The sequence below is a fragment of the Mobula birostris genome, chromosome 13 (genome assembly GCF_030028105.1).
Source record: "Mobula birostris isolate sMobBir1 chromosome 13, sMobBir1.hap1, whole genome shotgun sequence".
NCBI lineage: Eukaryota > Metazoa > Chordata > Chondrichthyes > Myliobatiformes > Myliobatidae > Mobula > Mobula birostris.
This window is the reverse complement of record NC_092382.1, coordinates 81498057-81518788: the sequence shown is the minus strand read 5'-3', so window position 1 is coordinate 81518788 and position 20732 is coordinate 81498057. Positions and strand designations below refer to the sequence as shown.

General features: G+C 45.2%; 1 protein-coding gene across 1 annotated transcript; it reads left to right on the top strand.

The window, feature by feature from the left end:
• Positions 1-271: 271 nt before the first annotated feature.
• LOC140207713 (NACHT, LRR and PYD domains-containing protein 3-like) lies at positions 272-19949 on the top strand. The gene is made up of 10 exons (XM_072276266.1): positions 272-307; positions 1493-1659; positions 2584-2773; positions 2858-2905; positions 12381-14118; positions 18283-18369; positions 18525-18695; positions 18851-19021; positions 19177-19344; positions 19497-19949. Exons 1-10 carry the CDS (start codon positions 280-282, stop codon positions 19582-19584), a joined length of 2856 nt encoding a protein of 951 aa, XP_072132367.1. The 5' UTR covers positions 272-279; the 3' UTR covers positions 19585-19949.
• Positions 19950-20732: the final 783 nt, after the last annotated feature.

The following is a 20732-nucleotide window of genomic DNA, read 5'->3' as shown; positions in this document are numbered from 1 at the left end:
AGATATCCCGGACAATCACGGCACTGTGTACAATCCATCGATACAGTGGAAATGGACATTGTGTGACAGTGTGTGGATGGCTGCAGGAAGATCACGTGTTCGGTGGATAGGCCGAAGATGTTTGGAAGTGTGCCGTTCTGTTTAAAAATAAAAGGGCATCTTTCTTTACACTTCATTCAAAGTCTGACCATATTGTAAACTTTGTTTGTTACAGAGCACCATAATCTGACTACACCTGTCCTCAGAATGAATAAGGGGGAGGGTACAGAAGGAATTCCAATGACGTCAGCATCAGGAAAGGACACGGGTATGTTGCGAAGTATTTTAATTGATAAATATTAAAACTACTCTGTGTCTGGTTTTAATTCAGTATCACAATGCACAAAATATTTGCGAATAGACTGAGCAGAGATTAGGAGATTAGGAGAGAGAGAGAGAATAGCTCATGGCGGCGGTGGGGAAGGTTGGCGAAGCACAGTCACGCGTGGACTGGGTACATGTACTGTCTGATTCATGCTCCTTCAAGTATATTGTGATGCACATTAAAACAATGGGGCGTTCCTGCACAAAAGACAGTCTCTAGATGCTGAAAGTTATGAGCTCCACAAAGACATACAAAATGTTGACGGAACTCAGCACGTCAGGCAGCATCTGCAGAGAGGAATAAACAATTGACAATAAGGACTAGAAAGGAATGGGTCAGTATCTAGAATTTCTGACCGCTTCATCTCAGTCCCGCTGGGGGACCTTAGCCGGAAACGTTGATTGTTTATTCTCCTCCATAGATGCTGCCTGACCTGCTGAGTTCTTGCAGCATTTTGTGAGATATTCCACAGATTTTTCGAGGAACGGGTTGACCAGCCAGGCAGAGCACCAGAATCTGACCAAAGCAAAACGGTGGTGATGGGCAGTACCAGGAGAGTGATGGTGATGGGTTAATATATTCTCAGGAATAAGCACAGTCCTTTCCAAGTACAGGTCCCAAATAGAGACCGTATAGTTCAGGGGACAGGAAAGATCACAGCCTTCAACAGATGGAGCTCGCCCTCCCCCCATCTCCTCTCTCACCCCTTCCCTCTCCCTTTCTCCTCTCTCCCCCTCTCCTTTTTCTCCCCACCTCGCACTGGCCTCCCACTCTCCTCCGTCTCCTCCCTTATCCCCAGCCCCTCCCTCTTTCTCCCCCCATTCTCCCCTCCGCCTCCCTCTCTGCTCCCCTCCCTCTCCATTCCCCAACCCCCTCTCTCCCATCCACTCCCTTTCCCCCTCACTCTATTCAACTCACTTCCCTCTATTATTCTCCCCACTAACCAGCCCCCTTCCATCTATCCCCCACCGTCTCTATTATCCCACATTCTCTAGCCTCTCCCCTTCTCCCCCGGCCCTATTTATATTTCGGACTGTGTTTGTCCCTCCATCTTTAGGTTCCAGAGAGAAAGTTGCTGCCTAATATGGGGTCAGTAATGCCTTTAATTTTCTGCATTTTCCTTCACAGGTCCGAGCTCAGTGATCACCGGGCTTCTGGCAGGCTGGGACGATTTCCAGCTGCTGCAGCTGACGGATTTCCACCGGGACAGGCTTGAGCAGGCGATGGAAGGAGGGGTGTACGGGCTGAGCCTGGCGTTAACGGCCGAGAATCAGTTCAGTGGAGAGGAACATCGGGTGAGTGAGAGGGAGAATGGGTTTGAAGTTTCGCACATCACAGGACTGATGCGTGTTGAGATTCTGACTCATCAGGTATTAACGCAGATAAAAGAACAACTTGAAAATAAATACTGTAATTGCAATCTCAAATTGTGAATCTGGATCAGTGATAGAAACGGGTGAAAATACTCCAGGCGGCTGTGCAGTGTTCAAAGCAAGGGGAGCGGGAAGAAAAAAATCTGCAAGCGGTTATAGTAAAGGATATGAAATGGAAATATGACAGGAAGTTTCGGTTTGGGAAGACCGTGGAGCGTATAGGATGGATATCAGTGAGAAGAGGGTCATCATCAATGATTGTCACAGGAGCTCGAGTGTGTTCTGTTCTGCGTGGAGATGTTTGTGTTACCATCTGCAACTGCAGACAGTGTCGATTTGGGAATACTGCCATGTTGTAATGTGTAATCACTGAATAAACCTGCGCTGGAAAAACCATAGGAAAGGCTGTCAGCTGGCAATCCGCTGTCATGTTAGACGCTGGTGGATTGAGGAGATGAATCACGTCATCTTTGCTGCAACTTCTCTGAGACTGCACACGGTGTTCAAAACCACCTCAGTTTTTTTTCTTTTTTTCCTTCATCTGTGATCGATATTTTCTTATTTCTATTTTATACCGTGAAATCCGGTGACGAATTATTTATGTATTTGGAGCCACATCAATGGAGCGGTCACAGACCAGCCAGGATCTCATTGACTGGTGGACCAGGTTCACGGTGAATGTCTCCCCGTGTGCTCTGCACTCAGAATGTGCAGTCCATGAACAGACACGATCAGCACCCGTCCGGGTGACTGCTCAGTGTGATCCCATTACAGAGCACATCATTTAATTCTCATTCTCTGTGTGAATCTGTCAGTCCCCAATATGTTCACTATTACTCTTCACAGAAAATCTCGGATCTCGCTGACAAGGGAGAGCGGGCGGACAGTTCTAAACTCCTCCTGAGCCTGGTGATGGAGAAAGGCTCCCGCGCTCGGAGGGTGATGTGGGAAACCTTTGTGGAAATGCGGAATGGTGTCCCAAAGTTGGACAAAATACTGAAAGAAATTCAAAAACATGGTGAGACAATATTAGAGATTGATTTAATTTTGGATTCAAACACAAGACACTAAATGATTTTACAGATTTCTACTCCTCATATTGTTTAAATCTGAACAGGTTGTGTTCCGGTCAATCGACCCGTACCAATGATGCCCAGAGACCTGAAAGGTAAGCGAAGAAAAGTTTGTTTCCATCAATGGTTGATATTGTGTCGGGTCATATCGTTGCTGAGTCACAGATATTTACCTAGTTAGGTGTTGGCACCGTGACACAGTGCACAGTGAGACGCATGGAAAATGTTTGCTGGACGAAGGGTTTTCATGGGACTGTATGAGGAACAACTCAGAGATTTGGGAAGTTTTCAGAAATGGATCACACCTCTTTGGGGCTTGCAACGACATGTCCCTCCTCCGGGGTCAGAGTGGAGAAAGGACACTCTGGAGGAGCGAAAACCAGATAAATTTCTTCACTGCAAATGGTGAAATCATTTTCCTACAGCTACCCACCATCCGGAACAGCCCTCATCCTAAATCACTTTTCTAAATTCCCTCAGATGGTACGGGTCATCATTCTAAGAGTTGGGGGTCCATTGAGGTTCTCGTCACAGAATAACAATGAGAGCATTCATTTAATGAGAAAAGCAGATTACACCTCAAGTAGTCTGTTCACCCCCAGAGCAGCATATGAACCCCACTCTGTTCACATCTGCACTACCTTAGTGCAAACACTGCTACAGCTATCCAGTGTAATTTCCAACTCCACAATCCTGGGAAGTCCCTTAGAAGACAAGGCTAGTGAGGATGAAATGGGAGACAAAATCCTCAGCTCAGTCAGCAAAAGCTGAAATTCATGTGTGCCGGTTTTGTCTGGTGGGCACTGTGGAAGGATAAGAGATGGGAATTAAGACAGAGAAACCGGGTATTTTGAGATTGTGGCAAGGAAGGTGGAAAGAACTGAATATATCTATAAATAATATAAAAATTCATTAAATTGTGACCGTGCGAATGAGAAGCTCACTACGTCCGTAAGCACATCGTGTTGTAAGGCTTCACCATCGCTGTCTGTGTTGTATCACACAGCTCCACATTTAACAGAGGAAAGAGAGAAGGAAAGGGATATCACAAAACTTATTGATATTGCATCAGCCCATATTTTATCTGATTATTCGAAGCTCTTGAACAGAAACATAAGGAATCTCGGTCAGAACCCTGGTTCAGCCTCTCTCATTTCCAAGAACAAATTCCAAAGACGTTAATTTTCATTTGGGACCAGAGAGAGATGATTCAGGAAGTTTACAAATTGCTCCCGTCTCTGTCACCTTTGTTAATGCTTTTCCAGTCCGCATTCAGGCAATAAAACCTCTCAGTTTACCGGCACCATGGATTTGGTAAATCTCTACAAATTGCCTGCAAACTTGTTCTTCACTCTTCCGACGAAACAGACCCAGCAGTGAAATTCCCACCGCCGAAACAGATTCTATCCCTGATTATTGAAGAACAACATTTTTCCCACTGTCACATTGTCTAAATTAACTATTCCAACATTCAATGCTTTCCTACGATCCGTATTTCACCGACTACGTTAAGTAGAGAGCCGACACATTCACAGCATGTTGAGACACGCTGTGAGACGCCCACACTCCTGGCAGGTTCCTGACAGACTCTCAGACCCCACACACACACACCTGATAGGGTCCTGACATCTGTGAGACCCCACACACCCCTTGCAGGGTCCTGACACACTGTGAGTCTCCACACACCCCTAAGAGGGTCCTGACACACTGTGAGACCTCACACACACTTGAAAAGGTCCTGACTCACTGTGAGACCCCATACACACACCTAACAGGGTGCTGACACACGGTAAGACTCCACACACTCCTGACAGCGTCCAGACACACAGTTGCCTGGACCCTTCGGTGGTAAAGAAGACACGCATTTGCCTTCTTTACCACAGACTCAGTCTGCACCGCTGATGTTTGAACCTTTTCTTCATTTTGATAATAGTTAGCACTACTGTCCTTTTTTACCAAAAATGCATTGTCATAAAATTTCCAACACTTTATTCCATATACCACTGTTTTGATCATTCTACCAGCTTTATCTTGTTCATTAGCCTCATGTTTGCACTTCATCAAACGCCTTCTCATCCACTGCCTCTCTTGTTCACCCTGCTTTTTCTTTCCTCTAAGAAATGGCTCTCTTTGTTAGCCACGGTTACCAGTTATCATTTGAGAACTTATTCCTCTGTGGCACATATCTATCCTGTGCCTTGTGAATTATTCCCATGTATTCCAGCCATCTCTGCTCTGCAATCATTCGTGGCAGTGTCCTCCTTCAACCCTCCGGTGCAAGGTGCTCTCTCATGAATCTGTAATTCCTTTTATTCCATTACAATACAGATACAAGTGAGGTATGCTTCTCCTTCTCAAACATTTCAGCATTCTCCTTCAGCATTCAACAAAATAGTTCCATCCAGGCTCGACAAGAAGCTTAAACACCTTGTTCTTGACCCTGGCTTTATGCAGCTGGATCCTGGACATCCTCTCAGATCGCCAGCAGGTTGTAAGTGTGCGCTCCCTCATCTCCGACCCTTTGAACTTCAACGCAGGAGCCTCACAGGTCTGCGTACGAAGTCCCCTCCTTTACGCCCTGTGTGACCATGACTGTATCGCCACCCACAGTTCCAAGCTGATAATTAAATTTTCTACGATACTACATTGATTGGCCTAATCTCAAACAATAACGAGGTGGTCGACAGCGAAGAAGTCATCTATCTGACACAGTGGTGTCCAGAAAACAACCTCCTCCTCAATGTCGCAAAAAACAAAGGAGCTGGTTATGGATTACAGGGGGAATGGAGACGGGGTAACCGCTATTGACACAATGGATCTGGGTTTGAGAAGGTAAATAGCTTCAGGTTCCTCGGGATCCACATCACCGAGGACATCACGTGGATTGGACACACAACAGCGCCTCTTTCACCTCAGACGGTTGAGGAAGTTTGCTATGGGCCCTCAAATCCTAAGATCCTTCTACAGAGGCAAAATGGAGAGCATTCTGACAGGTTGCATCACTGCCCGGTATGAGAACTGTACCTGCCTAATCGCAGAACACTGCAGAGAGTGGTGTGGACAGCCCAGCGCATCTGTAGTTGTGAACTTCCAGTGATTCAGGATACTTACAAGGAAAGATGTGTAAAAACTGCCCGTAGGATCACTGGGGACCCAAGCCATCCCAACCACAGTCTATTCCAGCTGCTACTATCTGGGAACCTGTACCACAGCATAAAAGCCAGGACCAATAGGCTCCAGTACAGCTTCTTCCACCAGGCCAACAGACTGATGAACACACGCTGACTTGAGTGTACTCTATATTATATTGACAGTTACATTCATTAAAACTTATTATAAATTACTATGATCGCACATTGCACATTTAGATGGAGACGTAACATCAAGATTTTAACTCCTCATGTATGTGAAGGATGTAAGAAATAAATTCAATTCAATACAATACAATTCAAATTGCAGTATGAATTCAATCATATTATGATCACTGTCCCCTAAGGGTTCTTTTACGTTAAGCTCCCAAATAATATCTGGCCTATTGGAAAAACCCGAAATAAGACAGACTTTCCCCGAGCGGGCTCAAGCACAAGCTGCTCTAAAAAAGATATCTCGTAGGCATTTAACAAATTCCCGCTCTTGCGATCCGACACCAACCTGATTTCACAATCTCCTTGCATATGCAAGTCCCCATTACAATTATGTCATTAACCTTATAACGTGCCTTTTCCAGCTCCCTTTGTAATTTCAGCCCCACATCGTGGTTACTATTTGGAGGCTTAGATATATGATTCCCACAATGGGTTTTTAACCATTGCGATTTCTTAACACCGCCCACAAAAATACAACATTCTCTGACCCTATGTCATCCTTTTCTAAAGATGTAATTCCATCTCTTACTAACAGAGCCACATCACCACATATGCCTTCCTGCCTGTTCGTTCCATACAAAGTATATATTTCGATAATAATCTCCCAACTATGGTCTTCTTTCAGGCATGACGCAGTGATGCCCACCAATTCGTCTAGTGGCGTCACGGGTTCACCCACCCTATTCCGAAAGCTACCCGTATTTAAATACGGCACCTTCAGTCCTGCATTCTTCACCCTTTTGAATGTTGCCTCTGTGGTACAATTTAACTCTCTGTGTTACCCAGACATGGGTAACTTTCTTGCATTCATGTTACACCCATCATCTACTTGTAAACCCGCTGGCTCATTCTCAATTATATCATACTGGTTCCCATCCTCCTGCCATATTAGTTTAAACCATTCCCAACAGCTTGAGTAAACTTGTCCGCAAGAGTATTGGCACCCCTAGGATTTAAGTGCAACCCATCTATTTTGAAATGTTCTCAACTGCCGCAGAAGAGGTCCTTAATATTCGCAAATCCGAATCCTTGCCCCAGCTCCAATTCTTCGGACACGAATGTATCTGCCACCTCATTGTGTCCCTGTCCGGACTATCGCGTGGAACAGGCAGCAAGCTCGAGCTTAGTAGCCTTGCCGTCCTTTCTCTCAGCTTCTCTCCTTCGTTCTTTCTAAACTCCCCTTATTGTTTTTTTCAGGCCCTGAGATGTTGGGAAGCACCACACACTGCTGGCAGGATCTTGCACACCTTTAGATCCCACACACCCATGGCAGGGCCCTGACACTGTGTCAGACTTTACACACCCCTGGCAGAGTCCTGACACTGTGTCAGACTTTACACACCCCTGGCAGAGTCCTGACACACTGTGAGACTCTACAAACTGCTGGCAGGGTCCTAACACACTGTGAGACTCTACAAACTGCTGACAGGGTCCTAACACGCTATGAGACCCCACACGCCCCTGCCAGCTTCTTGACACACTATGAGACTCCACACCCTCTGGCAGTGTCCTGATGTACTGTGAGGCAGCGCACATCCTGGCAGGGTCCGAACACATTGCGAGACTTCATAAACCAGTGGCAGTGTCTGCACACGTTGTGAGATCCCGCACACACCTCACATGCACTTCAAACTCGTGAAATCCTGTACATACCCGCCAGGGTCCTAATAGACCGTAATGTCCCAGATCCTTTTAAAAGTCTGCCATCAGGTGTCGTGTAGCTGCAAGTAACTGTTCCCACACTTCATCCGATCTCGTCTTACATTGAAATCTGTCTTCCCCTAATTCAGGACCTCAATACTCGGGGCATCGCCACCTCTTTCCATAACTGAGAGAGCTGGTCTCTATTTCCAGAATACTCTACAAATGACACTCCAAACACTTGTCCAGCTACACTATCTCCTGACAAGAAGGGTTGAAGAAAGGTTAGGCTAATAATCCTCATTGTAAGGCCGGCCGGCAGGGCCGGACAAGTTAACATGATGTAATGGTTGAGTCTGAACTGGTTAGTTCAGTGGAGAGAGTGTTATGGGTCAGGTACTTGGACCTTGAGAGTGAATCAGCACATGGACATGTGATGTTGTTGCCTTTATAAGAACTTGATTGAGAGAGACAGAATTGGCTGCTCGATATTCCAGAGTTGTGATATATCAGATTTGAGAGATGAGGTAATACAGTTGGAGAGGTTTATTTACTGATCTGGGGAATTTCAAAGCTGCACTCAGAGAGGACATACTGGGGAGTTCAAGCACTGACGCAATATGTATTCACCAATGAGAGGGAACTTGATGATGGTGAGGACAATATGAGCGAGGTTGATGCTCCGGAGGATGCTGATATTAAGGGAGAGGAGGTGCTGGAGTTGTTAAAATATATTAGGACGGATAAGTCCCCGGGGCCTGACGGAGTATTCCCCAGGCTGCTCCACGAGGCGAGAGAAGAGATTGCTGAGCCTCTGGCTAGGATCTTTATATCCTCATTGTCCACGGGAATGATACCGGAGGATTGGAGGGAGGCGAATGTCGTCCCCTTGTTCAAAAAAGGTAGTAGGGATAGTCCGGGTAATTATAGACCAGTCAGCCTTACGTCTGTGGTGGGAAGGCTGTTGGAAAAGATTCTCAGAGATAGGATCTATAAGCATTTAGAGAATCATGGTCTGATCAGGGAAAGTCAGCATGGCTTTGTGAAGGGCAGATCGTGTCTAACAGGCCTGATAGAGTTCTTTGAGGCGGTGACCAGGCATATAGATTAGGGTAGTGCAGTGGATGTGATCTATATGGATTTTAGTAAGGCGTTTGACAAGGTTCCACACGGTAGGCTTATTCAGAAAGTTAGAAGGCATGGAATCCAGGGAAGTTTGGCCAGGTGGATTCAGAATTGGTTTGCCTGCAGAAGGCAGAGGGTGGTGGTGGAGGGAGTACATTCCGATTGGAGGATTGTGACTAGTGGTGTCCCACAAGGATCTGCTCTGGGACCTCTACTTTTCGTGATTTTTATTAGCGACGTGGATGTGGAGGTAGAAGGGTGGGTTGGCAAGTTTGATGATGATATATTATATATTTCTAAACCTGAGAAATCCATTCCGGCAGTATTATCTCTGCTTGGTCAGTTTAGTAGTTTTTCTGGTTACAAATTGAATCTTAGTAAGAGTGAACTTTTTCCATTAAAAATTCAGGCTCCCATTTATAGATGTTCACCATTTAGATTGATTACTGACTATTCCACTTATTTGGGGATAAAATTGCTAAGAGGCATAAGGACTTATTCAAGCTCATTTTTTTTTACCTTTAATTAGTCAGGTTAAACAATTGCTTGCTGAATGGTCCCCATTGTCTCTATCACTGATTGGCCAAGTATATGCCATTAAAATGATTATTTTACCTTCATTTTTATATGTTTTTCATGCGGTACCAATTTTTATTTCTAAATCTTTATATTTGATAATATTGATTCTATTTCCTCTTATATAAGGCAGAATAAAAATCCTAGGTATAGTAAAAAATATTTACAGAAGTCCATGAAGTCCATGATGGTTGTTTAGCACTGCCGAAAATAAGATTCTATTGCTGGGCAAATAATATTCAATATTCAATATTTTGGACGTAGGATTGGGATATAATTCCAAGTCCACAATGGGTAAACCTTGAAGGTCACTCTGTACGAGGGTTTTCATTCGTTTCTATTTCAGGAACTTCACTTCCCTTTGTGTTTTCTAAATTGAATGAACAAATGGTTAATCCAATAATTAAACACACATTACGAATATAATTCCAATTTTGTTTTTTTGTTTTTTTTGGTTTGAACTAATTTATATTATCAAGCCCTATTATGTCTATTTTTTCCAACTCTCTGTTATGGATAAAGGCTTTTTGATATGGAAAATAAGGGGTATAACATGTTTCCGTGATTTATTTTTGAATAACTGTTTCATGTCTTTTGAACAGTTGTCTAATAAATATAACTTGCCCAGATCCTTTTCTTTTTAGATATTTACAAATAACAAACTTTTTATATACCACTCTGCCTACCTTTCCGATTTCATACTGAGCTGAAATCACGGGAAAAAATAAGTTTTAAATCCTTATCAGAAGCGATTAATAGGAACTATTTCTGATATTATTATGAAAATACAGCCAGATGTATCTGATAGAATTAAAAATGAATGGGAAAGGGAACTTTAACTTCACTTACCTATAGAGAAAATGTTTCAATTAGTTAGCTCTTCCTCTATATGTGCTAAACATACGCTGATACATTTAAGGTAGTGCATAGGGCCCACAAGTCTAAAGATAAACTAGCTCGTTCTTACTCCCATATAAATCCTAATTGTGACAGATATCACTGGGAGGTGGCTTCTTTGACTCATATGTTCTGGTCTTGCCCTCTCTTGGAAAATTTTTGGAAATACATTTTTGATATCATTTCAAGAGTTTTGCGCTTTGATTTACAACCCCATCCTATTACGGCAATTTTTGGTTTGCCAATGATGGAACATAGCTCTTTATCCTCTTCAGATTGTCGGATAATCGCATTTGTTACATTAATGGTCAGAAGATCCATTTTATTCAATTGGAAAGAGACTCGTCTCCCTACTACATCTCAATGGCTTTCCCAAATTATATCATGTTTAAATTTAGAAAAAAACAATCAGAAGTGTCATTTTTGATCCTTCGGTTAAATTTGAAGAAACCTGGAAGCCATTTATTCAACATTTTCATATGATGTAGTTTGACCTTTTCCTAATCCTTTTTATTAATTTAGAATATATGAATAGAGGAGCGGAGTTGACGATATGAATGAATGTATTTGATGTAATATATTGGTTCAACCTTGTTTTGCTCCGTTTGTTTTTTTTTTGGGGGGGGGTCTAATAATTTAGTGCCTTTTTCTTAGCCTTTTTGTTTGTTTGGGATTTCTCTTTGTGATACCAGTTTCTTTTTATTTCTTTTTTCTTCATGATTAATTATATAAAGAGCTTGGAAGATTATTTTGGTGAGAAGGCGGGGGAGTGGGACTAAATGGGAGAATGGATCAGCTCATGATAAAATGGCGGAGCAGACTCGATGGGCCGAATGGCCGACTTCTGCTCCTTTGTCTTGTGGTCTTATGGTCTCATTACACTTGTGCTATTTGTAGTTTCTCTTGTATATGTTTATTATATGTTTATTCTCTTGTATATGTTTATTATGTAATTACAATCTCTCTATATCACTATTGTTATTATATTTATGAACTTGACAACTAATACAAAGATTAAAAAAGAACAAAATCAGTTACTTTCCTCAAGCAGTAAGGCTGATCAACGTCTCGAAAGACTAAGCCACCCCTCCACATCTAACGACCCCCACCCCACCACCAGCACGGTTCTAAAATTTTCCCTTCAGAACCACCTGAGTTCAGAGTGACCCCTGTATCGTATGTGTTTATATTTATTGTGTTTATCATTGCGTTCTTTATCTGAGTTCTTGTGCTACATCAGATCGGGAATAATAATTATTTCCTTCCCCTTTACATTTGATATCTTGAATCTGCTAATTATTTGCAACACAGACTCTTTAAGAGACATGAGACTGCATATCTGCCGACTTAAACCATTTTCTGGAGGAACTCAGTGAGCTGAGCGGCATCTGTGATGATGGAAGTGGGGAATTGTCTGCGTTCTGTGTCAAAATTTTGACTGTCTCATTTTCCTGAACAAGACAGTCACATTTTCTACTTCAGCTCCCCACCCACAGTACACGTACTGAGCAACAAATATGCTTTGTACTTTGAATCAGTGGCGATGAGAGGGGATGGGTGAACTGTGATTCCTCGACCTGTTCCTTTGACAGAATGCCCACTATCCTTTTCTCTATCTCCACACGCTACATCAACACTGGGCTTTCACAGTTCTTCCAAAACAGCAATGATAGGGGTGTGGCAGTAGTGGGAGTTTGTCCAGTACGGGACAGTCGGGGTCAGTAAATTACCAGGGAAATACTCAACTTCACAGCATAGTTAGTGTGGAAACATGATGATGTGGTGTTTATCTAGACCACGACTTTCTGTCCCGTCTGGGGTCTGTCAATCTAATTTACCTCAATGTACGAACTTACATTGATGAATTTATTTAATGCAATAGCTTTGAGCTAACACTTGTGTACGCAGATACTGAGTTCTGAGTTAAGGCATCTAACAGATTGATCACTGTCTGTTCCCATGGAAGATTTTCAACAGAAACACAAGGAGACTCTGCGGGCACAAACTGAAACACTGCGAGTGAACACGATCCTGATGAGGGAGAAGGTGAAGTTTTTCCAGCTGGTTGATCGATATGCTGAGCTCACGGTCATTTCTACTGTTCGAGATCGGAGACCTTCGGAACATGAACTGCTAGCAAGAGGCAGAGACCACGAGGAGTGGAGAGAGAAACAGTTTCGCAGAGAAGAAGAAAAAATCCGGACTGAGCAATTGTTTCAGAGCAGCTTTTCCCGGAGTAAATGCAAATCTGGGAGTTCAACAGCAGTGGCTGGAGTCGCCGGGATTGGGAAAACAACAATGGTGCAAAAGATTGTTTATGACTGGGCCACAGGGAAACTATACCAACAATTCCAGTTTGTCTTCAGTTTCAAATTCCGATATTTAAACTCCATTAACTGCAGAATAAACCTGAGAGAACTGATTCTGGATCAGTATCCTTACTTTGGGAATTTAGTGAGTGAAGTCTGGAAGAACCCAAAGGGATTGCTGTTTACTTTCGATGGTTTCGATGAGTTCAAGGACAAAATTGATTTTGCTGATAGTCGGAGAGACACAGAACCGCAGTACACATGCACTGATCCTGAATTTCGGTGCAAGGTGTCTGACATTGTGTACAGTTTAATCCAGCACAAGCTGCTCCCAGGGTGTTCAGTGCTGGTGACCACTCGCCCCACTGCGTTGCATTTATTGGAAAAGGCTAAGATCAGTTTCTGGGCTGAAATACTGGGATTTTCTGGTGAGGAACGGAAGGAATATTTCAATAGGCATTTTGAAGATCAGACAGTAGCAGAAGCTGTTTTTAAACACGTGGAGGAGAACGAGATTTTGTACACCATGAGCTACAACCCCGCCTACTGCTGCATCCTCGTTCTTGTACTGGGCCCCTTCTTCACAAAATGTGACAGGGACCTGCAGCGAGTTCCCAAGACCATCACCCAATTGTATTCCTACTATATTTACAACATCCTGAAAAACCATGGCAGTGAGATTGAGAACCCGCGTGATGTGTTACTCAGGGTTGGTCAGATGGCCTTCAGAGGAGTGTCCGAGAAGAAAATTCTGTTTACAAATGGAGATTTGATCAACTGCAATCTGCAGCCTTCTAAGTTCCTGTCCGGGTTCCAGATGCAGCTTTTGGAACGAGGGGATTCTGCCCGGAGCGTGGTGTACACATTCCCACACCTCACCATCCAGGAGTTTGTAGCTGCAGTCGCACAATTCCTGAATCCACATCCCGGGGATATCCTCAAATTCCTCACAAAAGCCCACAGCATGGCAGATGGGCGATTTGAGGTATTTCTCCGCTTTGTTGCTGGTCTCTCCTCCCCAATGACAGCTCGAGGCCTAGAAGAGTTTCTGGGTCCATTTCCTCATCAATCAACCTGCCAGGTGATTGACTGGGTGAAGGAGGAGGTTGAACGCCAGAGTGGAAACACAGAGAGTGAAGCTGGTAAAAGGAGCCTCCTGAACACATTGCACTACCTGTTTGAGTCACAGAATCGTGGGCTGGCTCAGGATACGCTGGGATCAGTGGAAATACTTTCATTCCGTGGAATGACACTGACCCCGATTGACTGCGCGGTCCTGTCTCATGTCATCGGGAACTGTGGTACAATAAAACACCTCGACTTGGTTGGCTGCCATATTCAGTGTGAAGGAATCCAGCGGCTCGGACCGGGGTTGTACAAGTGCCAGGAGTTGAGGTAACTTGATTTATCTCTTACTATTAACCGTGAAACTGTTCAATTATGTTGTTTCAATGTAAAGAAATTTGGGAAAGCTGTAGTAAGTCAGATTGATAAGAATTGTGACAAATTTCCAGGGATATTGCAGTAATTCCCGAAGGACGGAAGGGTTCTGTTGTTTCTCGTGAAGGGATGTTGGAGACTCTATGAGGTCAGTGAAAAACGGCCATTGGTTTAATGGTATTATATCACAGGAACGGCCGTGTTTCTCGCTGCCTGCGACACGTCCATTGACAATGTTCCACCTCACTATTCCTGACGCCCAGACCAACCCTGACTGCAGCAGGTGGGTCAGAGCTTCACTGGTGAGGGACAAGAGACAGTCAGCAGACTGTCCCAGTGATAAGGAAAGAAATGCCTCTGTGAGATCGAGGGACGATTATGCAAGCGCGTGGACGTCAGCGAGTTACAGCGGCAGGAAGGATGTAAATCACAATTTTTACCGTAGCAGTTAAATCAAGGCACGACTGCCCAAGCACTTGGACGTCAGCGAGTTAGACCGGCGGAAAGGATTTAAAAAGAAGATTTTATAAAGCGGGTATTGGAGTAAAGGGAGACAGAGTTGGAGGGCTTTGGCTCAACGGGGCTTAGGCAACAACGGGTGGTGACGAGGTAAGCTACTTGTGCAGAATAGAAACAGGAAGTACGTGTGTGAGGCCGGTGTTCTGTACTGGGTGTCAGATGTGGGAAGTGCGGGAGACTCCCGGCTTCCCGGACGGCCACATCTGCGCCAGGTGCGTCGAGCTGCAGCTCCTTAGGGACCGGGTTCAGAAACTGGAGATGCAGCTCGATGACCTTTGTCTGGTCAGGGAGAGTGAGGAGGTGATAGAGAGGAGTTATAGGCAAGTACTCACACTGGGGCCGTGGAAGAGTCAGGAGAGGGAAAGGCACGAGTCAGACAATAAAAAGTACCCCTGTGGCTGTCACCATTGACAGTAAGTAGTCCTGTTTGAGTGCGGTTGGGGGGTGGGGACGTCATACCTGTGATAATCAACAGTGGCCGCGCCTCTGGCACAGAGTCTGGCTCTGTGGCTCAGAAGGGTAGGGAACGGAAGAGATTGGCAGCAGTGTTAGGGGACTCGATAGTTAGGGGATCAGACAGGCGATTCTCTGGACGCAGCAAAGAAACACAGATGGTAGTTTGCCTCCCAGGTGCCAGGGTCCGGAGTGTTTCTGATCACGTACACGATGCCCTGAAGTGGGAAGGTGAAAAGCCAGACGTTGTGGTACATATTGGTACCAATGACACAGGGAGGATAAGAGAAGAGACGGACTTCGGAGAGTAGGAAGGAAGTTGAGAAGCAGGACCTCAAAGGTAGTAATCTCGGGATCACTTTCTGTGCCACGTGTCAGTGAGTATACGAATAGAATGAGGTGGAGGATAAATGTGTGGCTGAGGGATTGGAGCAGGGGGCAGGGATTCAAATTTCTGGATCATTGGGACCTCTTCTGGGGCAGGTGTGACCTGTACAAAAAAGGACGTGTTGCACTTGAATACCGAGGGGACCAATATCCTGGCAGGCAGTTTTGCTAAGGCTATAGGGGAGAGTTTAAACTAGAACTACTGGGGGTGCGAACCAAACTGAAGAGACGGAGGAAGGAGCGGTTGGCTCACAAATAGAGAAAGTTTGTAGGTAGTGTGTGAGGGAGAATAGGCACGCGATAGAGAAGCGAAGCGCTCAGATTGATGGTTTGACATGTGCATACTTTAATGCAAGAATCATTATCAACAAAGCGGCTGCAGAAAAGGAGGAAGTCATTGAGGGGTTGTCCACGGAGTCTCTGTGGGGGGAAGTTAGAAATAAGAAGGGGTCAGTAACCCTACTAGGTGTTTTTATAGACCATCCAATAGTAACAGGGACGTCGACGAGCAGGCAGGGAGACAAATTCTGGAAAGGTGCAATAATAACAGTGTTGTCATGGTGGGAGATTTTAATTTCCCACATATTGATTGGAATCTCCCCAGAGCGAGGGGTTTAGATGAGGTGGAGTTTGTTAGTTGTGTTCAGCAATGTTTCTTGACACAATATGTAGATAAGCCTGCAAGAGAAGAGGCTGTACTTGATCTGGTATTGGGAGATGAACCTGTTCAGGTGTCAGGTCTCTCAGTGAGAGAGCACTGTGGAGATAGAGATCGTAATTCTATCTCCTTTACCATAGCATTGAAGAGGTATCGGAACAGACAAGTTAGGAAAGCGTTTAATTGAAGTATGGGGAAATATGATGCTATCAGGTAGGAACTTGGAAGCATAAATTAGGAAAAGATGTTCTCAGGTAAATGTACGGCAGAAATCTGGCAAATGTTCAGGGGATATTTGCGTGGGGTTCTAAGTAGGTACTTTCTAATGACACAGGGCAAGGATCGTAGGGTAGACGAACCGTGGTGTACAAAGGCTGTTGACAATCTAGTCAAGCAGAAAAGTAAAGCTTACGAAAGGTTCAAAAAATTAGGTAATGATAGAGTTCAAGAAGAAACTCCATCTCTAACACTAACTCCCTTTGCTGAAGACGGGACTCCAAGGCTAGCAGAAAGAAACTTAAGAATGAAATTAGGAAAGCCAGAAGGGGCCAAGAGAAGGCCTTGGCGAGCAGAATTAAGGAAACCCCCAAGGCATTCCTCAAGTACGTGAAGAGCAAGAGGATAAGACGTGGGATAATAGGACCAATCAAGTCTGGCAGTGGAAAAGTGTGTATGGAACCGGAGGGGATAACGGAGGTACTAATGAATAATTTGCTTCTGTTTGTTAGGTCAATTATGACGGCAGATTTATAGTATTAATGGTAAGACTCTTGGCAGTGTTGAGCATCAGAGATATTTTGGGGTCCTACTCCATAGGGCACTCAAAGCTGCTGCACAGGTTGACTCTGTGGTTGAGAAAGCATACGGTGCATTGGCCTTCATAAATCATATGATTAAGTTTAAGAGCCGAAAGGTAATCTTACAGCTATATAGGACCCTGGTCAGACCCAACTTGGAGTACTGTGATCAGTTCTGCTCACTTCACTACAGTAAGGATGTGGGAACTATAGAAGCGGTGCAGAGGAGATTTATAAGGATGTTTCTTGGATTGGGGAGCATATCTTCTGAAAATAGGTTGAGTGACTTTGGTCTTCTCCCCTTGGAGCGACGGAGGATGAGCGGTGACCTGATGGAGATGTATAGGATTATGCGAAGCATTGATCGTTCGGATAATCAGAAGCTATTTCCCAGGGCTGAAATAGCTAACACGAGAGGGCGCAGTTTTAAGTTGCTTGGAAGTAGGTTCAGAGGAGATGCCAGGGGTAAGGTTTTTACTCAGAGAGTGGTGAGTGCGTGGAATGGGCTGCTGGCGACGGTGGAAAATGTGGATTCAATAGTGTCTTTCAAGAGGGCTGTGGGTATCCAGGGGTAATTTCTAAAGCAAGTACATGTTCTGCACAACAACGTGCGCCTAGGGGCCTGTATTGTGCCGTTTCTTCTGTATTCCTATGCTTTACATTGTCCTCCCCTGTCCTTCACCTGGTATGACTCTCACCGGTGTGACTTTGCTCACTATCAGATACTCAGGCCCCATGTGGACATCTCCTCTCCCGATTGACTCAGTTCAGACCACCCCTCCTGCGCAATCTATTTGTGCCTCCTCGTCTTGCACGGTGATCTTTTCCCATCGGTGTCGTCAGGTGGGTGGGCTTCTCACTCCCACCCACATTCTCCCAGTGGGATTTCTCTTTCTCGGCACCCCCCCCTGCTGTAGGTTTGTCTTCCTATCCCTTTTCCTCGGGTGAGTCTCTTCCACCATCTCCCACTGACACTTTCCCATCCACAGCCCTTCCTCACTGAGGGACTTCCTTCCATCCTTCAACCCTGCCCCTGACGACCCTCTCACATCTCAGGAACACTTATCTCGCCGTCGGAGAATGGGACAGAATATGTGGAGTTTGCAGGGTCACACCGACAGACGAAATTACTAACATTCGGTGAATACCCTGGAGCTGGGCAGCGAAGGACATTGACAGTGATGGGAACTGCGATCAGTGATTTATTGAAAGGTTTTATGTTTCCTGAAATATCCGAGTGAGATAAATTCCCTCAGACCCACGGTTTGATTCATCTTGTTCATCAATTCGCCTTTTTCTGTTTAGCCTTGGGGAGAATAAACTGGGAGATTCAGGAGTGAAACTGGTCTTTGCGGCTCTGAGGATCCCGGACTGTAAAATACAGAAACTGGGGTAAGTACCAGACTGTGTGAGATTGTGTTTACAGTCACTGGGTGTCTGACACTGAACATTAATGAGATCAGTAATTGTGCTACTGATAAACACTGGGGATTTGTACCGTCTCCTGTCTCTCTGTGTCCTTCACCCTCACTCTCTCTCATCTCCAGGCTGAATAAAGTCGGTCTCACAGATTCTGGTGCCGAGGATCTCGTCTCAGCTCTCAGTGCAAACCTATCACTGACAGAGCTGAATCTGAGTCATAATGAACTGGGAACTTCAGGAATGAAACTGGTGTCTGCAGCTCTGAGGAACCCAGGGTGTAAAATACAGAAACTGCGGTAAGTACCAGACTGTGGGAGATTGTGTTTACAGTCATTGAGTGTCTGACACTGAACATTAATGTGATCAGTAATTGTGCTACTGATAAACACTGGGGATTTGTACTGTCTCCTGTCTTTCTGTGTCCTTCACCCTCACTCTCTCTTATCTCCAGGCTGTGGGATGTCGGTCTCACAGATTCTGGTGTCCAGGATCTCGTCTCCGCTCTCAGTACAAACCAATCTGTGAGGGAACTGGACCTGAGTATCAATAACCTGGGAGATTCAGGAGTGAAATTGGTGTTTGCGGTTTTGAGGAACCCGGAGTGTAAAATACAGAAACTGTGGTCAGTACCAGATTGTGGGAGGTTGTGTTTACAGTCACTGTATGTATGTCACTGAATGCTAATATGATCAATAATTTTGTTACTGATAAACACTGGAAATTTGTACCGTCTCCTGCCTCTCTGTGTCCTTCACCCTCAATCTCTCTTATCTCCAGGCTGAACGATGTCGGTCTCACAGATTCTGGTACCGAAGTTCTCGTCTCCGATCTCAGTATAATCCCATCACTGACGAAGCTGAACCTGGGATCCAACTCGCTGAAGGACCGATCTGTCCCCGCTCTCAGCCGCCTCATAATGACCCTCCCGAGTCTGAAGCAGATCGTGTGAGTGTTTATATTAAATGTAATAAAATACATCGGCGTGTTTTCTTGTGATATTTTTCGGTGAGTATTGTTGAAACATTAACTCCAGTCTCTTGTTATTGACACAGTTGTGCAATCAGTCCGTTTCATCTTTATTTTTCCATCTGTTTCAGGCTGGTGGGGAACCTGTTCAGCTGGACTGGGCAGAAGAAACTGAGGTCTCTGCTGGAACCCAGACCCGGACTGACAGTGAACATCTGAATATGTGAACATCCCCACTCGCGGGATGGGGATATGTAGCGTGATTCTCCACCCTCCCCTTTAACGGCCGCGGTCCAGGTTTAGTTCCCAAAAATGGCAACGGACCCTGACCCCCTCCAACCACCTTGGGACGTCAGAGGCGGTCCCGCAGTGACGTAATTCGTCCTCCTTCCGTCCAGCGGCCCTGCTTCTGCCGGATGTTTGGCTTTGTGAGATCCCGGGGAATTACACAGACAGGAAGAGCCCGGAGGCAGGGCTCAGTCTGATACATCATCGTCGCAGGTTGCATTATCCGGGGAGAGAATTTTATTTTGCTCCCTTTGCTGAAGACGGTGAATTCGACAGGTTGGCCGATATAATAATGTTAAATAGACAAATTCCTCAGTCCTGCTCCTGGACCTGCAGCGAAATCGGACGCTGCCCTGAATGAATTAATAATCATCGGTTCCCCAATGCAGAGTGACGGTGAGAAACGGTACTGACTGTTCAACCTGTCACTCGTTGTCGCCGGTCAGTTAATTGTGTTTGACTGTGAGTGAATCGGGAGCAGCTTATTCATTCCCGCACGGCAGCAGCTGACAGATTGTTTAATTTACATTTGTCCTGATGAAATCAATAAACCGCTGTAACTTCCTGCCTTGGTGTCGGACTTGAGTCTCATTAGAGGAGAAACAGTGACCTGGAGCTACTGCTGCCCCCCGCACCCGGTTAACTGCAATAATGGGCCTGAGCTCCTCACACTGGTACAGCAGCGTCTCAGCTCTAGTCTGGGGGATGTCAGTCCGATAATATCTGCTTCCCAGGATCTCCTCACTCCTCATCCCCATCCAGGCTGACCATCCCCTACTCGCACCCCAGATACTCGCACTCTTCTGCCCCCATCTTCCTGCGCGCTCTCCGTGCTCTGGCAGACAAAAAACGACAAAAGAGATTGGAAGTTCATAGACTGTATAACATCTGACCTGTATCCACAAAGGTCGCGAAGAAGAGAGGGATGGGGAATGGAACAGAAGCGATCAACATGGGGTGATCTCCCTCCACACCGTGACATCACACAATGACATCACGCCGTGCCATCACACAACGCCAGCGTCAATAACAGTGAAGCTCCCTCCGCCCCATATCATCAAACAATCCCGGCTGCAGAA